Raw genomic sequence first — 15903 nt, forward strand, 5'->3', positions numbered from 1 at the left:
GCCCATTCTGCCACTTCTGGCCTCTTCTGGCTCCAGGGAAGGGTTAAAGGGGATGAGTGAATGGCTCCCCGCTCCCTGTCTTGCAGCCTACTTGGTCTCCCGGTTTTCCAGCTGCGGGGTAGGGGAGGCAAGGAAATGTAGAGACAGCAGGTTCTGAAAAATTCCAGGATAGGAGTAGAGGTAAGTCTCCCTGTGAAGTATGGGCTTCTATTGGAGCCTCTTGAGGATTTGAGAACAAGGTGGGGAAGGCACGTGGCTAAGGGACCGGAGTTAGAACTGAGCCCTTGAAAGACAACTTTCCGTGGCCAGTAGTGGGGCATTGCACAGGGCCACTCTGAGCATGGCCTAGAATGATCTGCAGGCGAGGCATCCCTGGGCCAGATGCTGTTAGGGGGGCCTAAAATGATGAGGTGACTTGAACCTCATCCAGCAGGTCAGTAGTGGTGAAGCATCCTTTCACCTCCTTTCCATCTCTTCCTTTGTGTCCTCCTATAAAGATACACTGAGGCCCGGTGGGCGTGGCTGAGCATTGTCCCATGTACCAGGAGGTGGCATGTTTGATTCCTAATCAGCGTATGCCTGGGTTGTGGACTCAATCCCCAGTGGGGTGCGCGCATGGGGAAGCTAATCAAGGTTCCTCTCTCTTCAATGTTTCTGTTTCCCCCTTTCCCTTCCTCTCTCTAAACTCAAAACATCATATTTAAAAAAAAAAGACACACTGAGAAGTCTGAGCCAGGAGTACTAGGTGTTTGAGGAGTTTATTTAGGGGAAGATAATGAATCATATGTGTTCTTCCTCTGGGAGGGAGTCTTCAAACAATACCGAAGGGCAAGGGAAAAGGTGGGGGTCTGAAGGGGAGGGAGAAGGGCCACAGCCAGACAAAATGGCAACACACTGTCACAGGCACTACCGACATCACAGACACAGCAGAAGGTGTAGGATAGGGGCTCCAGACCGGATCTCCAACCATCCCAGGACAGGTGGGGTGTGGAGGGAGGGAAGAGGTAGGAGAAAGGGGGAGAAGGGTAGGCTGGCCCCACAGGCCATTAGCTCTGTCCTCTGATTATCTAACTCTGCCATCGTGGGGGTGGGCAAGGAAGGGTATGTGTGAGTGCCTCTCTCTGGATCCCCCCTTACCATTCAAGCCATACCTCTCAGCTCTCCCTAGGCCCCCTCAGGCCTAGCCTTAGTGAGGGATATTGCCCCCCAACCCTAACAAAACACATCCCTTAGGCCCTAGCCACTACCAAACCTGCCCAACTTTGAAACATATATTCTTTACTGTTCCATTGTGGGGTGATGGGGCAGGCTGTACCCTCTGAAACCATCACGCATGCCCCATTCTAAGGCCCACCCTATCTAGAACCCTGGCCACGCCCCTTACCCCAAGGGTGGCCCATTACTGAATCACCCTTTCAGCCTTCCTGCTTTAGAGTCAAACTCAATCTCCTGAATGTTCCAAGCCACACTCCTCGCGTAGACTCTGGTCCCAATCTAAGCCACACCCCGTCTGGAACTCTCAGCATTATCCCAAACCCTGTCCCCAGGCCCCCAAGTCACACCCCTTCCATAGAACCAAGTCCTACTACAAGCCCTGATCACACAGAAGGCCCACCCACTGCTTCACTCAAAGCTGTGATCTTTGTAGAAACTCACCCTCAGCCTCCTTCCAAGCTCCTTTACAAAATGCCCTAGGGCACCCCTCTTCTTTGGACTTCACTTCTAGTATGTCTGGAACCCAACCTCCCTGCTTACTAGTCCCCTCCATCCCAGAGCTCTCCACAACCACGTTGAGTCCCAAGCCCTCCAATATCTGCCTTCTCCCCCAAATCAGGGTTGAATTTTCTGTATTGGCCGTTGTTCAAACATTGCTGGAGAAATCAAGGCCAGAGTTGGGAGGAGGTGAGGGAGAGAAGGGAGAGACTCTAAAGTCAAGCCCATCCTACCCACACAGCCAAGGTCTGTCTCTTCCCTGTCCCTCTTTCAGAATCCTTGTCAATCTCAGGGCACAGGGCCAATGAACAGAGAGGGGCCACGAGATGCAAGGAAAGGGCTAAGGATAAGAGAGGGGCCCACTAAAGATTGGGGCCCTAATGTATAAGGGGAGCAGAGTGGGGGCAGAGCTCAGACAGACCAATAGATATCTATATGTGTCATATATATATATATATATATATATATATATATATATATATATATATATATGAAAGGACAGTTAAGGGTCTCCTAGCTTGAGGGGCGGAGACCTGGGATGTAGGGGTGAGCAGGGAGGGCAGGCCTTCTCCTGAGCTCTTGCCCACCCATGGGGTCCTCCTGGGCTGCACTGACCTGTGGAGACAAAAGACACAGAAAGGAGAAGGGGTCCAGACATAGGTGGTGCCCTTCAGGAGGGCCTGGGCTGGTATGCCCTCACCCTGGCTTTACCATCTGTCTGACATGCCTTTTCTTCCTTTTTCTTTCACTCAGAGTCCTGCAGTCAGTTTCATCCTGCTGCTCCTACTGGGAAGGTATATTTTTCCCTACTAGGTAAGGTACCAAAGAAATTGTGATTCTCATTCCCCTAACCCAAAGATGTTCATTAATGGGAACTGTTATAATCTATATTGGTTATAATCTATATTGAGCCAAACCAAGATTCTCATCTTTGTGGAACTTACATTGTAGCAGGGGAGACAGACATCAAACAATAAACATCCTATATAATAAAAGGCTAATATGCAAATAGACTGAAATGCATAACGACTGGTCGCTATGATGCGCACTGCCAACCAGGGGGCAGACACTCAACACAGGAGCTGCCCCTGGTGGTCAGTGCGCTCCCACAGGGGGAGTGCCACTCAGGCAGAAGCCGGGTTCATGGCTGGTGAGTGCAGCGACGGGGGTGGGAGCCTCTCCTGCCTCTGTGGCAGCTCTAAGGATACCCAACTGCCAGCTTAGGTCCGGTCCCATGGGGCCTAGGCCATCAGTTGGACATCCCCTGAGGGCTCTGGGACTGCGAGAGGGTGCAGGCTGGGCTGAGGGACCCCCCCTCCCCCAAGTGCACAAATTTCGTGCATCAGGCCTCTGGTAATGTATAAAGTTATTTAGTATAGCCCTAGCTGGTTTGGCTCAGTGGATAGGGTGTCAACCTATGGACTGAAGGGTCCTGGGTTTGATTCCAATCAATGCCACATGCCTAGGTTTCAGGCTTGATCCCCAGTAGGGGCATACAGGAAGCAGCTGATCAATGATTCTCTTTCATCATTGATGTTTCTAGCTCTCTCTCCCTCTCCCTTCCTCTCTGAAATAAAAAAAAAAATACATTTAAAATAAAATAGTTATCTGAGCACATGAGGAAGGTGGCCTGACTTAAGATTGAATGGGATCTCTTCCAATGCTGTGAATAGAACAGAATGGGAATGGGGGTGGAAAGGTAAGATGTCTGGGGGAGATGACAGTCAGTAGTGGGAAGATTATAGATTATATTTTGAAGGTAGAGCCAACAGGATTTTTTGATGAATTAGATGTGGGATGCGTAAGAAACTGCTTCCTGTCCTTTCCATTCTGGCCAAGTGCCAGAAGCTACCTCCATCCACGTGTTGCCACCTCCTTGACTTTCCCCTCTCATGACACCCACCCTGCCTCTTCTCCCCTTCTTCCCACCTCATGGATGCGGGAAATCTCTCTTTTCTTTTCCGATCGGGCAAGAAGGCCAGCAAACCTTCTTCAATGACCCCACTCCATCCTTTTTTTTTTTCTTTCTTGAAATTCCACACCACCTCCCCCACCTGAAGAGTTGTGGAGAGGTGGCAGAATGAATCACCTCCTGTCATGATTCAAGCCAGTTTACTCTCATCATTTTTGGCCTTTTAATAATTTCTAAGACCGTTTCCTTTTCTCTGATTGACTCCTATGCTCCGCTAATTCTCCACTACGCTAGTCCCTCTGCTATTCCCTACTTTCTTTGGTTGCTCTGCCTGTTTCTCTGTCCCCGCCCTTCCCTCGGAGCTGCACTTCTACCTCTCCCATTGGCTCTTCATTCTTCCCATCTTCAAGCATCACTCTCCTCCTTTCCATTCATTGGATAGGTTTTCTCTCTTCGCTTGTAAGTCCCACCCTCATTGGTCTGGCCTGCATCTCACCTACCATTTACTACGGACTCTTATTGGTTCTCTGACCCGCCCATCTCCTTTCAGGTACCCCCTTGGTCGCCCCGCCCGCCCGTCACTCACCAGACTACATCTGATTGGAGAAGGAGGTGGGCGCACCCTGAGGGTAGCCTTGCTGCCCGTAGTCGCCCTGAGGCCCATAGCCACCAACGGTGCCTCCGGCGGGCTGCCCGTAGTCGGGCTGGTAGCCGCCCTGAGGCCCGTAAGTATCCTGGGGCCCGTACCCGCCAGGGCCCTGCCCATAGCCGGCCTCGCCGTAGGCGTCCCCGGGCGCCGGTTGCTTCTCAGGGGCACCAGGAGGTGCGCGTAGGAATGGGGCGGACCAGCCAGTCTCCTTGAACACAAACCACAGGTTGCCGAACCAGAGCACCAGGTTCAGGAAGCCAAACACCTGCGGAGAGATAAAGCCAGGTTGTCGTCACACTCCCGTTGCCTCGGCGGCCCCAGATAACTTCGAGGCAGTGCGCTTCAGGCATGGATCCTCGGGCTTCTGAAGGATGGTGGTTTCAGAAACCCAGACCACGGATTCCCAGCGCATGAACGTCAACGTGCAGAAAACCACCTTGGGGGTGGGGAGAGTAGGGTGTGTTAGAATTCAGATTCCTGGGCCCGCCAGCATGGCTCAGTGGTTGGGCATCGACCTATGAACCAGGAGGTCACGGTTCAATTCCCAGTCAGGGCACATGCCCTGTTACGGGGCTGGATCCCCAGTGGGGGTGTGTGCAGGCGGCAGCCAATCAATGAATCTCTCTCATTGATGTTTCTCTCTCTCTCTCTCTCCCTCTCTCTCTCTCTCTCTCTCTCTCTCTCTCTCTCTCTCTCTCTCTCTCTCTCTCTCCCTCTCCCATCCTCTCTGCAATCAATAAAAATATATTTAAAAAAGAATTCAGCGAAACCGGTTTGGCTCAGTGGTAGAGAGTCCCGGGTTCGATTCTGTTCAGGGGCATGTACGTTGGTTGCGGGCACATCCCCGGTAGGGGGTGTGCAAGAGGCAGCTGGTCAATGTTTCTCTCTCATCGACGTTTCTAGCTCTCTCTCTCTCTCCCTTCCTCTCTGTAAAAAAAAAGAAGAAGAAAAAAAAAAGAATTCAGATTCCTGGGGTGTTGGGAATCTAGTAATATTGCATACATTTGTTTATATATTTGCACATTTACCTGTTACATATGCATGTTTATCTATAATAACCTATAATAATAAAAGCATAATATGCTAATTAGACTGGACGATCTTCTGGACGAAGCCGGGGCTGTGACAGAAGCCCTGTCTGGGTGCCAGCAGCTGAGGGAAGGAAGGCCTATTCTTGCACGAATTTTGTGCACCAGGCCTCTAGTATATGTATAAAATATAGTAAAATCTAAATTTGTGATATATAAAATATTAAGCATAAACTTCAATTAAATATGTAAATGTACCACTAATAGATGAGTAAGTGCGCATATATATGTATACACAAATTTACAAAATATCTATAAAATATGTAAACATACTTTTATGTTAAAACAAATACATGTTGCCCAGCCCGCATGGCTCAGTTGTTGAGCGTGGACCTAGGAACCAGGAGGTCATGGTTGGGTTCCTTATCAGGGCAATATGCTCAGGTTGCGGGCTCAACCCCTAGTGTGGGACGTGTAGGAGGCAGCCAATGATTCTCTCTCATCATTGATGTCTCCCTCTCTCCCTCTGCCTTCCTCTCTGAAATCAATAAATACATTTTTTTTTTTTTTTTAAAGAAAAAAGGTTCCAAAGGGTACCGAGTTGCTGGAGATTTTACATAACGAGGCTGGGGCTGAGATCCAGGTCTCCCAAACTTGTACAGAAGATCTCATGTTCCCCTCTTGAGGACAGTTTGTGGTGTCACCATAGTTACAATTGCTATCTAATACTTCAAGGCTCTGTTGTCTGTATGCCTTCTCTGGGTTTCTGAATTCTCTCATTCTCTCTCTCCACCACATCCCATGCCAGACTATAAGTAACCTAGCCTCCCTCCCCAGCCAGTTTAGCCAGCTTCCCGGGGCTCACCACGGAGGTGTTGAGGCCAGAGGTCACAGGGTCTCTTATCTCCTTGCATGTATTCTCCTTCTGGTGGCAGCTAGGTATCCCCTTGATAATGGTCTCCGGGTCCGTGGCCATCTTCACGTCCGACAGCCCCTTGGCCCATGCCGATGAGCAAACCAGCCACATGAAGGCAAACACCGCCGTGGCCAGGAAGTCCTAGGATGGGCAGGGGAGAGGAAGAGGGCACTGGTAAGTGGGCTGCTTCATGCTGGGTTGTGGAGCCTCCTCAGATCACAGGCTTTCTTGGGAGAGGGGGTCCCCCCCGAAGAGGTCTGTCTCCTCTGCCTTTCCCCCAGCACTCACCTGAAGGTGGCCCTCCTAGCTTGGGCGTGTGGGTGGCACAGAGGATGTGGGAGTGTGATTGTTGATATGTGGGTGGGGGAATTCTGGAGGATGGTTGTCGAATCTGTGAAAAGCACTGTGTCCACTTTCGTCTGAATGTGGGGATGTGTGTCATTTTGTGCCTTGGATGAGGGTATATGAGTACAGATGTGTAGGAATCAGGGTGTTGTGTGCACGACTGTCACAGTGAACCTCTGTGCTCCTTCCTTTGACCTAGTCTGTGTGGTTGTGTGGAGGTAGCCTGTGTGGGATGCTGTGTGCGTTGTGAGTGTGTTTCTGTCACTCTGTGATTTAGTGTTCAGCACCAGCAGCAGTCGCATGTGTGGCTGTGATGGTGGCTGTTTGCATGTGAGCATGTCTGGGATTTGGTATGACCCATGAACATGACTGGCTCCCGAGGCTCTGTGTCCCCCGGCTCCTGCATATGAGTGGATGCGGGGACTCACCAGCACGGGCCCTTTGTTGTTTTCTCGGTACTTGTTCTGCATAAAGATGTAGGTCGCCAGAGCCCCCATCGAGTAGAGGAAGGCAAACACGGCCACGGTGACAAAGAATTCCGCCGATGAGGAGTAGTCCCCCAGTAAGAAGACTTTGGAGGTGCCCCCTCTGCAGTCAGGTGCATCAAAGTACACTTGGTGCAGCCTGCAGAGAGAGGTAGCAGGTGTGGCCCAGACTTTAAAAATCCTGCCCCCGCCCCCCCTGCCTAGTCATGAGTCCCTGCTAATGACAAGGTCCCCAGAGGAGGAGGATATAACCATTCACAGAGCACCTACTGTGTACCAGTCACATTTCATTGGTTGCTCATAGCATCCCGTGAGATAAGCTTTATTCAGCTCTCGTTTTAACAGAGACACCTTGGCCACTTGGTTACTCATCGAACATTCACAGCACCCTCCCGTTCCAGGATCTTTGCACTGGAATGCTCTTCTAGATAGCTTTATGTCTTACTCCCTTCAATCTCCTTCAAGCTCTGCTCAGTGAATCCTTCCCTCATCTTACTATTTAAAATTAAATTCAACTCTTCCCTCCCAGCACTCCTTAGCCACCTTCTTTGCTCCATTTTTTTCACTGTGGCAGTGATACCCCAACTGACATACCATTTTTCTCTCTTTTTCCCCCCTGTAATTACAAGAAGTCTGGGCTTTTCCCTTTGTGTTGTTCACTGCTGTGACTCCAGGGCCTGAATCCATCACATACTAAGTGCTCAATCAATGTCTATGTGATGAGATGTACAGAGGCTCAGTGTAGTACATTAACTTAACTAAAGTCACACAGCTGGTGAGGGGATGGCAGAGTTGTGATCTGAACCATTTATTTCCCCCCTACAGCATATTGATTCTTCTCTCCATCCTACTTCAGGTCCCCAAGGGAAAGAAATGTATACATTTCTTCAGAGACTGCAAAATAGGAAGAGACAGACTGATAGGAGGGTAGAAGGGACCCTGGAACATGATGTGTGTATCTGAGGGAGGGAGGGCTGAGTGGGAGGGTATGAGGCTAAGGCCTTTCTTGTGGTGTGATGGAGGAGGGGGTCATAGGGAGAAATGTGTGTGGTGGTGAGGTCACAGAGCTCTCACTTCAAATTGGGATGCAGGGTCCTGAGACTGACTCAATTGTGCCAGTGTCCTTGTGTAGCAAAGGTACCAAGGCTTACACTTATTGATCCCCTACTATTTTGCATAAATGCCTCATCTAATGATCCTCCTCCTGCCGTTCGCTAAAACAGGCATTATTATACCCATTTTACAGATGAACAAACAGAGGTTCAGCAAGGTTAAGTCACTTGCTCAAGATGGTGCAGCTGCTAGATGTTGGGAGCAAGAGTTAAATCTGGGTTTGGGTTGCTGGGTTTCCGGTATGCTGGTTTGGGAGTGGGGATGGCCAAGCGGGGAATGAAAGGCCCTTGGGGAGGTATGAAAGGCCAAGGATGGTGGTGAGTTGGTCAGGGGGACCCATGGCACAGAATTTTCCCTGGGAGACTTGTGGGTAAAGGGCAAATCCTCAGGACCCGAGGTCCTAGGCACGGGAGGTGTTGGGGGAGTGAATGCAGATTTTTGTGGTCTTCTGACTTCAAAAGGGTCTATCCCACGCTGCCAACTCCCCCTTCTTTCCCAAACTTTCTTCCTTGGCTTCTGTGAACTGTTGGATCCTTGGTTGCTCCCCAGCCTCTCAGGCCACGCCTCCCTGGCACCTCCTTTTCTTTCCACCATTGCTCAGGGCCTGTGCTAGTCTTTTCTGTCCTCTCACCCTGGGTGATCTCATGAGCCTCCATTTAAGTGTTCACCACCCTCCAATTTCCAACTCGATTAATGACCTCTTTCCTGAGTCCCTTGAACTTATTTATTTTTGTTAGCAAATACATATGGAGTGCTGATTGTGTGCCTGGCACTGTGCTAAACACTTTATAAGTATTAATTCATTTAATATTCATCATAACCCTGTGGTTATTATCCCATTTTATAGATGAGGAAATTGAGATCCAGAGCAGTTACGTGATTTGTCCAAGTAGTGGAGGAGCTTCTGAAGCTCTATTGAAATTGTGCCTCTGGGTCTCTGTCTCCCTGCCAGTCAGGAGGTAAACATTTCCTTGAGCTCAATAAATATCAGAATTGGTTCTTGGCGTTGAATCATTCCCTGGAGCTAAACAGCACCCCCTCATTATTCTCTATTCTAAAATCCTGCATGAGGACCCTTTCCTTGAATTTCTCCCAATCTGCAATTATTCTCTTTATTAATTAATTTGTTATACTGTTGGCTCCATGAGCGTAGGGAGCTTGGTCTGTTTTGTTCACTGTTATGTCCCCGGCACTTTGATCAGGACCTGGCATAGATCAGATTCTCAGAAACATATGTATGGAATGAATGAATGGGAATGAATAGCAGCTAAGATTAGTTGAGTACATACATGTTAAGGCTATAGATATTTTTGCTTTTGAACCTTTTTTTATTGCCCATCTCCTGCTCCCTTTCACTAGAGCAGAATCAGAGGGCAACAGCCTATGCCTGTCTTTTATGTTTTTTTTAAGTGACAGTTAATTAGTGAAGCAGTGGGACAGAGAGAAGGCTACTCCACAGGCAGAGAAGCCTGTGTCTGTTCTTGCTCACCACATGTCATAGAGGCCTAGAGCAGTTCCTGGCATAAGGTAGGTGCTCAGTGCATGCGCAGTGACCTGACCGGGTACAGTGTCCTGAGGGAGGGTCTGGGCAGGAACCACTAGGGAGGAGACGTTGGCAGGTCCCACCCCACTCTCATCCTCTCCCAGGTCTGTTGGAGTCCCAGGGGTGGGCTAGGGTGGAGGCACACCTGAAGGGGTACTCGAATTCAACCTCGATGTTGAGGACACTGTGGGTCTTGTTGGCACAATCCACACTCAGCTGGAGCTCCCCACTGTAACTGCCGCATGTGGCAAAGGCGAAGATGGCAAAGACCTTGGGCAGCAGGGAAGGGGAGAACCATGGTGAGCCTGTGTGCACCTGGGATGGGGGTGCCCTCGTCTGGACAGATCAGGGCCTAGCACAGGCAACAGCAGATGGACCGGTCCCCGCCCCCACCCCCTAATCAGGGCTCATCAGACCCAAGGACAAGCTGATTAGAGGGATGCGGCTGTCTCTTTCTGTCTTTCTCCTGATGTCTCTGTCTGCCTGTACCTCTCAATGCTCTGACCCCCTCCTTCTCTCTCTCTCTTGTCTCAGTCTCTCTATTTCTATGTCTCTCTCTGTATTTCTATCTGTCTCTGTTCTCTTCGTCTCTATTTCTGTCCGTCTCTATTTCTCTCGGTATCTCTCTCTTTATGTGTTTTTGTCTTTCTCAGATGTCTTTTTGTATCTCTGTTTCTCTGCCTCTCTAGTGTCTCTGTCTCTGTCTTCCCCCTTCTCTGTGTGTGAATGCATGTCTCTCTCTATGTCTTTCTGTTTCTCAGTCTCTCTCCCTGCTGTCTCTCACTCAGTCTCTGTATAGTGTTCTCTGTCTCCCTTGTGCCTCTCTTTCTCTATGTATTAGCCTCTCTTTTTCTCCTTTCTCTGTCTCTCTTTCTCTGTCTCTTTCTCTCCCCCACCCCATTTTCAGTCTCCGCCTTTCTTCTTGTGTCTATTTCTCTTTGCATCTCTGTTCTCTGTGCATCTTTCTCTGTCTCTCTTTTCTGTCTCTGTTTGTCTCCTTTCTCTGTATCTCTTTTTTCCCCCTCAGAATTTCAGTCTCTAGCTTCATCATTCCTTATCTCTCATCATCTTGTTTTTTTTTCCCACTGTCTCTGGTTTTCTCCTGGCTTTGCATCTCTCCCACAGCAACCGGCTTTAAGCTCCACCTCCCCTGCCTCTCTCTCACCTCAGGAGAGGAGATAGGACGTCACAGTCTTCCACTTCACAACGGGGGGGGGGGGACCCTTGGCCCTGTGGGATATCACTTCACAGCCCACCCATTCTCTGGCCTCAAGCCCCAGGGACTTTATCCTGGAGTACAATACCACTATCCCCTCCTACCCCCAACCCAACCATCCATTGTTGCTCCCCACCCCAACTGCATTCCTGCTCTTCCATATCCCACTACCTGCCTCCCCCTCTCTCCCCATAGCCCAGACTCACCCATTGCAGCACTTTCACAAAGCCAAGGGGCTCCTTGACCACCTGGAACTGGCCCCCGGCCACCAGCTGAGGAGAGAAATGGTGGGGAGGGAATGGGGTTGTTGGGGATGGAGAGGGAGGTGAGGGGTGCCATCAGGTGATGACCCCTGGGGATAGGGCATGTGACCTCCAAGAGGGATTGAGGACATTCGTTTGGAGAGGGGGTGAGAAGGAGAAAGTGACACTTCAGGGACAGTGTGGGCACACCTTCTCTGAGGGAAGATCCTGGGGAGATGGGGAGATAGATGGTTGGGTGAGGAAGATGGCGTAAAGTCAGGATGAGTTAGGAGAGGGGAGAAGGTCTGAAATGGTAAAGGTGATGCAGATGGAGAAAGGGATAGGGTGGAGCGAGTGAGGAAAGAGTCGGGGTTCGTTAGAGTGGGGGAGGGGGTCCTTAGTGGTGAAGGTGAGTCATAACAGAGAGAGAGAGAGAGAGAGGGAGAGAGAGAGAGAGAGAGAGAGAGAGGGCGAGAGCGAGAGAGCTAGGTTGGCTAGGGTGGGGGAGGGGTCTGCTGCGGTAAACATGAGTCAGATGGTGGTAATGGGGGGGTCTGAGGTGATGTGGATGGGGAGGGGTTGGTACTGGTTAGAGAGGGGCGAGGTTCTAATGTGTTGAAGAAGAGTGAGATGGCAAAGGGTCTAGGCTGGTTAAGATGGGGGAGGGCTGGGACATGGCTTCACTGGGTATATTGGGGGGGCGGGGGGAGCGGGAGACTAGGGTTTCTGGACAGGCAAAACCAGATTGACCTCCTTGGTCTGGTCTGGGGGAAGGAGTGGTTCTCTACCGGGGTAACGTCTCTATTTGGGAGGGGCAGCTGTCAGCCCTCCCCCCATCCCCCGCCCTCACGCCTTCTGTCGCTGTATTTCCTGGCTCATCCGCAGCACCCCCATCTTCCTTCTCCTCTCCCCTCCCCTCCCTCTTGTTGTACCCTAGCCCCAAGACTCCGTTTTCCTCCTGGAAGGAACCTGGTGGCTGCCCCCCGCTGCGGCAGTGAGGACAGCCCTCACTGCGGCAAAGGGCGCACTCCTTTTCTCCCCCTCCCTTTCCCTCCCCTCGTCTGCTGCAGACCCCAGTCCCAGCGGCGGGGGCTGGGTGTCTGCTGCCAGGACCCTGAGCACCACCTCTCAAAGTCGGTGGATCCTCTGCAACCCAGGCTGGGGAGGTCCGGCTGCCGCGGGCTCTGTCCGCGGTGCTGGAACGCGTACCTGATTCACCACGTCCATGTCGGCCAGCAGCAGCTTCAGCAATGCAGGGGGCGGGAGGAGCTTGCTAGCAAGGGCGGGTACAGCGGGGGAGGGGGTACGCGCAATCGTCAGAACAGCCCAGACTGCTACAGCTCCTCCCCTCGTGCCCCCACCTCATTGGCCACCTGCGCTTGCGCATATCAGCCAAGCTGAAGAAGCTGGCGGCCATTCCAGCCTCGAGGCTGGAACCCTGTGAATGCTCAAGGAAGATCTATGTCTGAAAACACAGGTAGAGGTCTGGGGAGAGGAGGGACCATTAGGTCCTGCAGTATCACATTTTACCAGGCCCTTTATTGAGTTTGTTAAATGTGTTCACTCATTTAATCCTGACAACAGCCCTATGTATGTGGTAGGGACTATTAGCTCCATTTTTACAGCTGAGAATGAGCCCCAGAGAGGTGAAGTGATTTGCACAAGGTTGTCCAGCTAGTAATTGGCAGTGCCCAAAGTCCCTGAAATTGAAACATAGTTCAAGGTCTTGAGGGTTTCTTCTCATCTGCATTTTAAGCACATCTTAAAACCCCTCCCCCTTCCAACCATCTTCCCTATTTCTCTCATCCTCTTAAAATTCTTGCCTACACTTAATGTCCTGTTTATTCCCCAGCCTGCTCTTTTTTTTAAAAAAAAAATTTTATTGATTTTTTACAGAGAGGAAGGGAGAGGGATAGAGATAGAGAGCTAGAAACATCGATGAGAGAGAAACACTGATCAGCCGCCCCCTGCACACCCCCCACTGGGGATGTGCCCACAACCAAGATGCATGCCCTTGACCGGAATCAAACCTGGGACCCTTCAGTCTGCAGGCCGATGCTCTATCCACTGAGCCAAACTGGTTTCGGCCCTCAGCCCACTCTTAATTGGACTACCCCTCCTTCGTGATACTAACACTAGGCCTACCAAAGGCAATGGTGAGTGCCATGTAACAACATCCAATGGACAAATACAGTTGGAATTTAACATGCTCAACCTCACTCATACAAAAGAAATACTTATAAAAACTCCTAAGATACTGTTTTTCATCTTTGAGGGAGGTGAATATAAACAAGTTCAATAATGCTCAATATTGGCAGGTTGCCCAGAAACAGACATTCTCATCGGTTGATAGTGGAAGTTAAGTTGGCATAACCTCTGGAGAGGGAGGGTAATTTGGCAAAATCTATCAAACTAACAAATCCTTTGGCTCAGCATTTATACTTATAGGAATTTACACAGATAGATTCGTATATGTGCTAAAAGATGTGTGTATAAAGTGATATATTGCAGCACTGTTTATAATAGGAGTGGACACTCCCAAAGTGCTCACTACTGGTGTCCCATTCAAATAAACTCTGATACAACTACAAAATGGAGTACTATACAACTGTCATTAACAGTGTAGAGATATGGGCCTTGGCTGGGTAGCTCAGTGGGTTAGAGCATCATCCCTATGGCAAGATTGCTAGTTCCATCCCTGGTCAGGGCACACACAAGAATTAGCCAATGAAGGCATAAATGAGTGGAACAACAAATCAGTGTTTCTCTCACTTCCTCTCTCTCTCTCTCTCTCTCTCTCTCAAATCAATAAAAAACGATATGGAGCCCTAGCTGGTTTGGCTCAGTGGATAGAGTGTTGGCCTTTGGATTGAAGGCTTCTAGGTTCGATTCTGGTCAAGGGCATGTACCTTGGTTGCAGGCTCCTCCCCAGCCCTGGTTGGAGCACATGTAGGAGGCAACCAATCGATGTATTTCTCTCACATCAATATTTCTTTCTATCTTTTTCCATCTCTTCCACTCTCTAAAAATCAATGGAAAATATCCTCGGTAAGGATTAAATAATAATAATAATAATAATAATAATAATAATAATGATGATGATGCAAAACAAGACAAAAAAAAAACTTAATGTGGAGATATGGGATGGTTGCCGAGATATTTAGTTGAGGCATGCAACATGCCAAACTGTGTGGAGATTGTGTACAAAGAGAAGGGAAGGATTATATCATAATTATAAAGAGAACAACTGTCTGGCTAGCGTTGCTCAGTGGTTGAACATCAACCTATGAAACAGGAGGTCAAAGCCCTAACCGGTTTGGCTCAGTGGATAGAGCATTGGCCTGTGGACTGAAAGGTCCCGGGTTTGATTCCAGTCAATGGCATGTACCCTGATTATGGGCACATCCCCAGTAGGAGGTGTGCAGGAGGCAGCTGATCAATGCTTTTCTCTCATCAATGTTTCTAACTCTCTAACCTTCTCCCTTCCTCTCTGTAAAAAATCAATAAAATATATTTAAAAAAAGAAAAGAAACAGGAAGTCATGGTTTGATTCCTGGTCAGGGCACATGCCAAGGTTGCAGGCTTGATCCCCAGTGTAGGAAGTGCAGGAGGCAGCTGATCAATGACTCTCTCTCATCATTGATGTTTCTATTGCTCTCCTCCTCTCTCTCCCTCTCTGAAGTAAATATATTAAAAAAAAAAGAGAGAGAGAGAGAGAATAGCTAACATTTTAAAGTTTGTCTATTCTGTGCCAAGCACTGTTCTGAGAGCTTCATTATATCACTCATTTGAATCCTCACAGCAACCCTATGAGGCAGGTGCTACTACTATATTTATTTTACAGGTGAATAAACTAGAGTGCAGAGAGGTGGAAGAATTCTCCTAGTCTGGTAAATGGTAAAAGTAGGATTTGAACCCAGGAAGTCTGGTACTAGTATCTGTTACTCTTAGCCACTAACTTATAGGTACAGAATCCTTCACATGTATAAAATATATCTGATAATGCTGGTTGCCTCCAAAGGGAAGAGGGATTTTTCATTGTATATCCTTTTGTACCTTTTGAATTTTGAATCGTCTGAATGTGTACCTATTTTTTAAGCGCGTGCACACACACACACACACACACACACACACACACTCAAATTCACACAAATATGTAATGGATACTTCTCAGTTACTGTCTTACAGGGGTGGTGGGAGGGAGAGCACGGATCTTGACATTCAGTTGCTTGAATTTAAATCCCAGCTCTAATATTCTGCATGACTTTGGACATGTAAGATGTTTAAAATTATACTTATAAGGTCGTTGCACTGGTGAAACAAGATAACCATCGTAATGCGTGTTGCACAGGGCCAAATAAATGCTTCATTTTACCTCCCACACATCTCTGGAATCCACTCACTTCTCACCATCCCCTCTGCCACCTTCCCTGGCTAAGGCAACCATTGTTCCTGCCAATTTAGCATCTTCGGTCTTGTTTCCTTCCCTTCTGTTTTCAGCACAGTCATCTGAGCATCTATTTAAAATGCAAAGTTAACTATGTCACTACCCAGCTCAAATCCCTTCCATGGCTCCCCACTGCTTTTAGGAAAAGTCACAGGGCTTGAGGCCTGGCAGTGAAAGGCTCTGCCTCATCTGGCTTCAGGTGGCCTCTCCCACCTCATCTTTTAACAGCTTTTCACTCTCTACTTCCTGCCGGACTTACTGTTCCCACAATACACCAGCCCAACCACTCTACAC

At 49.1% G+C, this 15903-nt stretch overlaps 1 protein-coding gene across 1 annotated transcript; it reads right to left on the bottom strand.

The window, feature by feature from the left end:
• Positions 1 to 739: 739 nt before the first annotated feature.
• SYP (synaptophysin) lies at positions 740 to 12457 on the bottom strand. Its single transcript, XM_084871244.1, has 7 exons — positions 12372 to 12457; positions 11127 to 11192; positions 9850 to 9974; positions 6992 to 7187; positions 6168 to 6359; positions 4212 to 4539; positions 740 to 2328 (listed from the first exon to the last, which is right to left on the bottom strand). The coding sequence occupies exons 1-6, from the start codon at positions 12387 to 12389 to the stop codon at positions 4216 to 4218; spliced, it is 921 nt and encodes a 306-aa protein (XP_084727370.1). The 5' UTR covers positions 12390 to 12457; the 3' UTR covers positions 740 to 2328; positions 4212 to 4215.
• Between the last annotated feature and the right edge of the window lie 3446 nt (positions 12458 to 15903).

Source organism: Pipistrellus hanaki, assembly GCF_964339955.1.
Source record: "Pipistrellus hanaki genome assembly, chromosome: X".
NCBI lineage: Eukaryota > Metazoa > Chordata > Mammalia > Chiroptera > Vespertilionidae > Pipistrellus > Pipistrellus hanaki.

What these genes read in the sequence shown, in the direction of transcription:
- SYP (XM_084871244.1), bottom strand. An exon ending in TTGTGAAAGTGCTGCAATGG is followed by an intron (nt 9,975 to 11,126) that starts GTGAGTCTGGGC and finishes CTGCTGCCCAAG; the next exon opens with GTCTTTGCCATCTTCGCCTT. An exon ending in GAATTCGAGTACCCCTTCAG is followed by an intron (nt 7,188 to 9,849) that starts GTGTGCCTCCAC and finishes CTCTCTCTGCAG; the next exon opens with GCTGCACCAAGTGTACTTTG.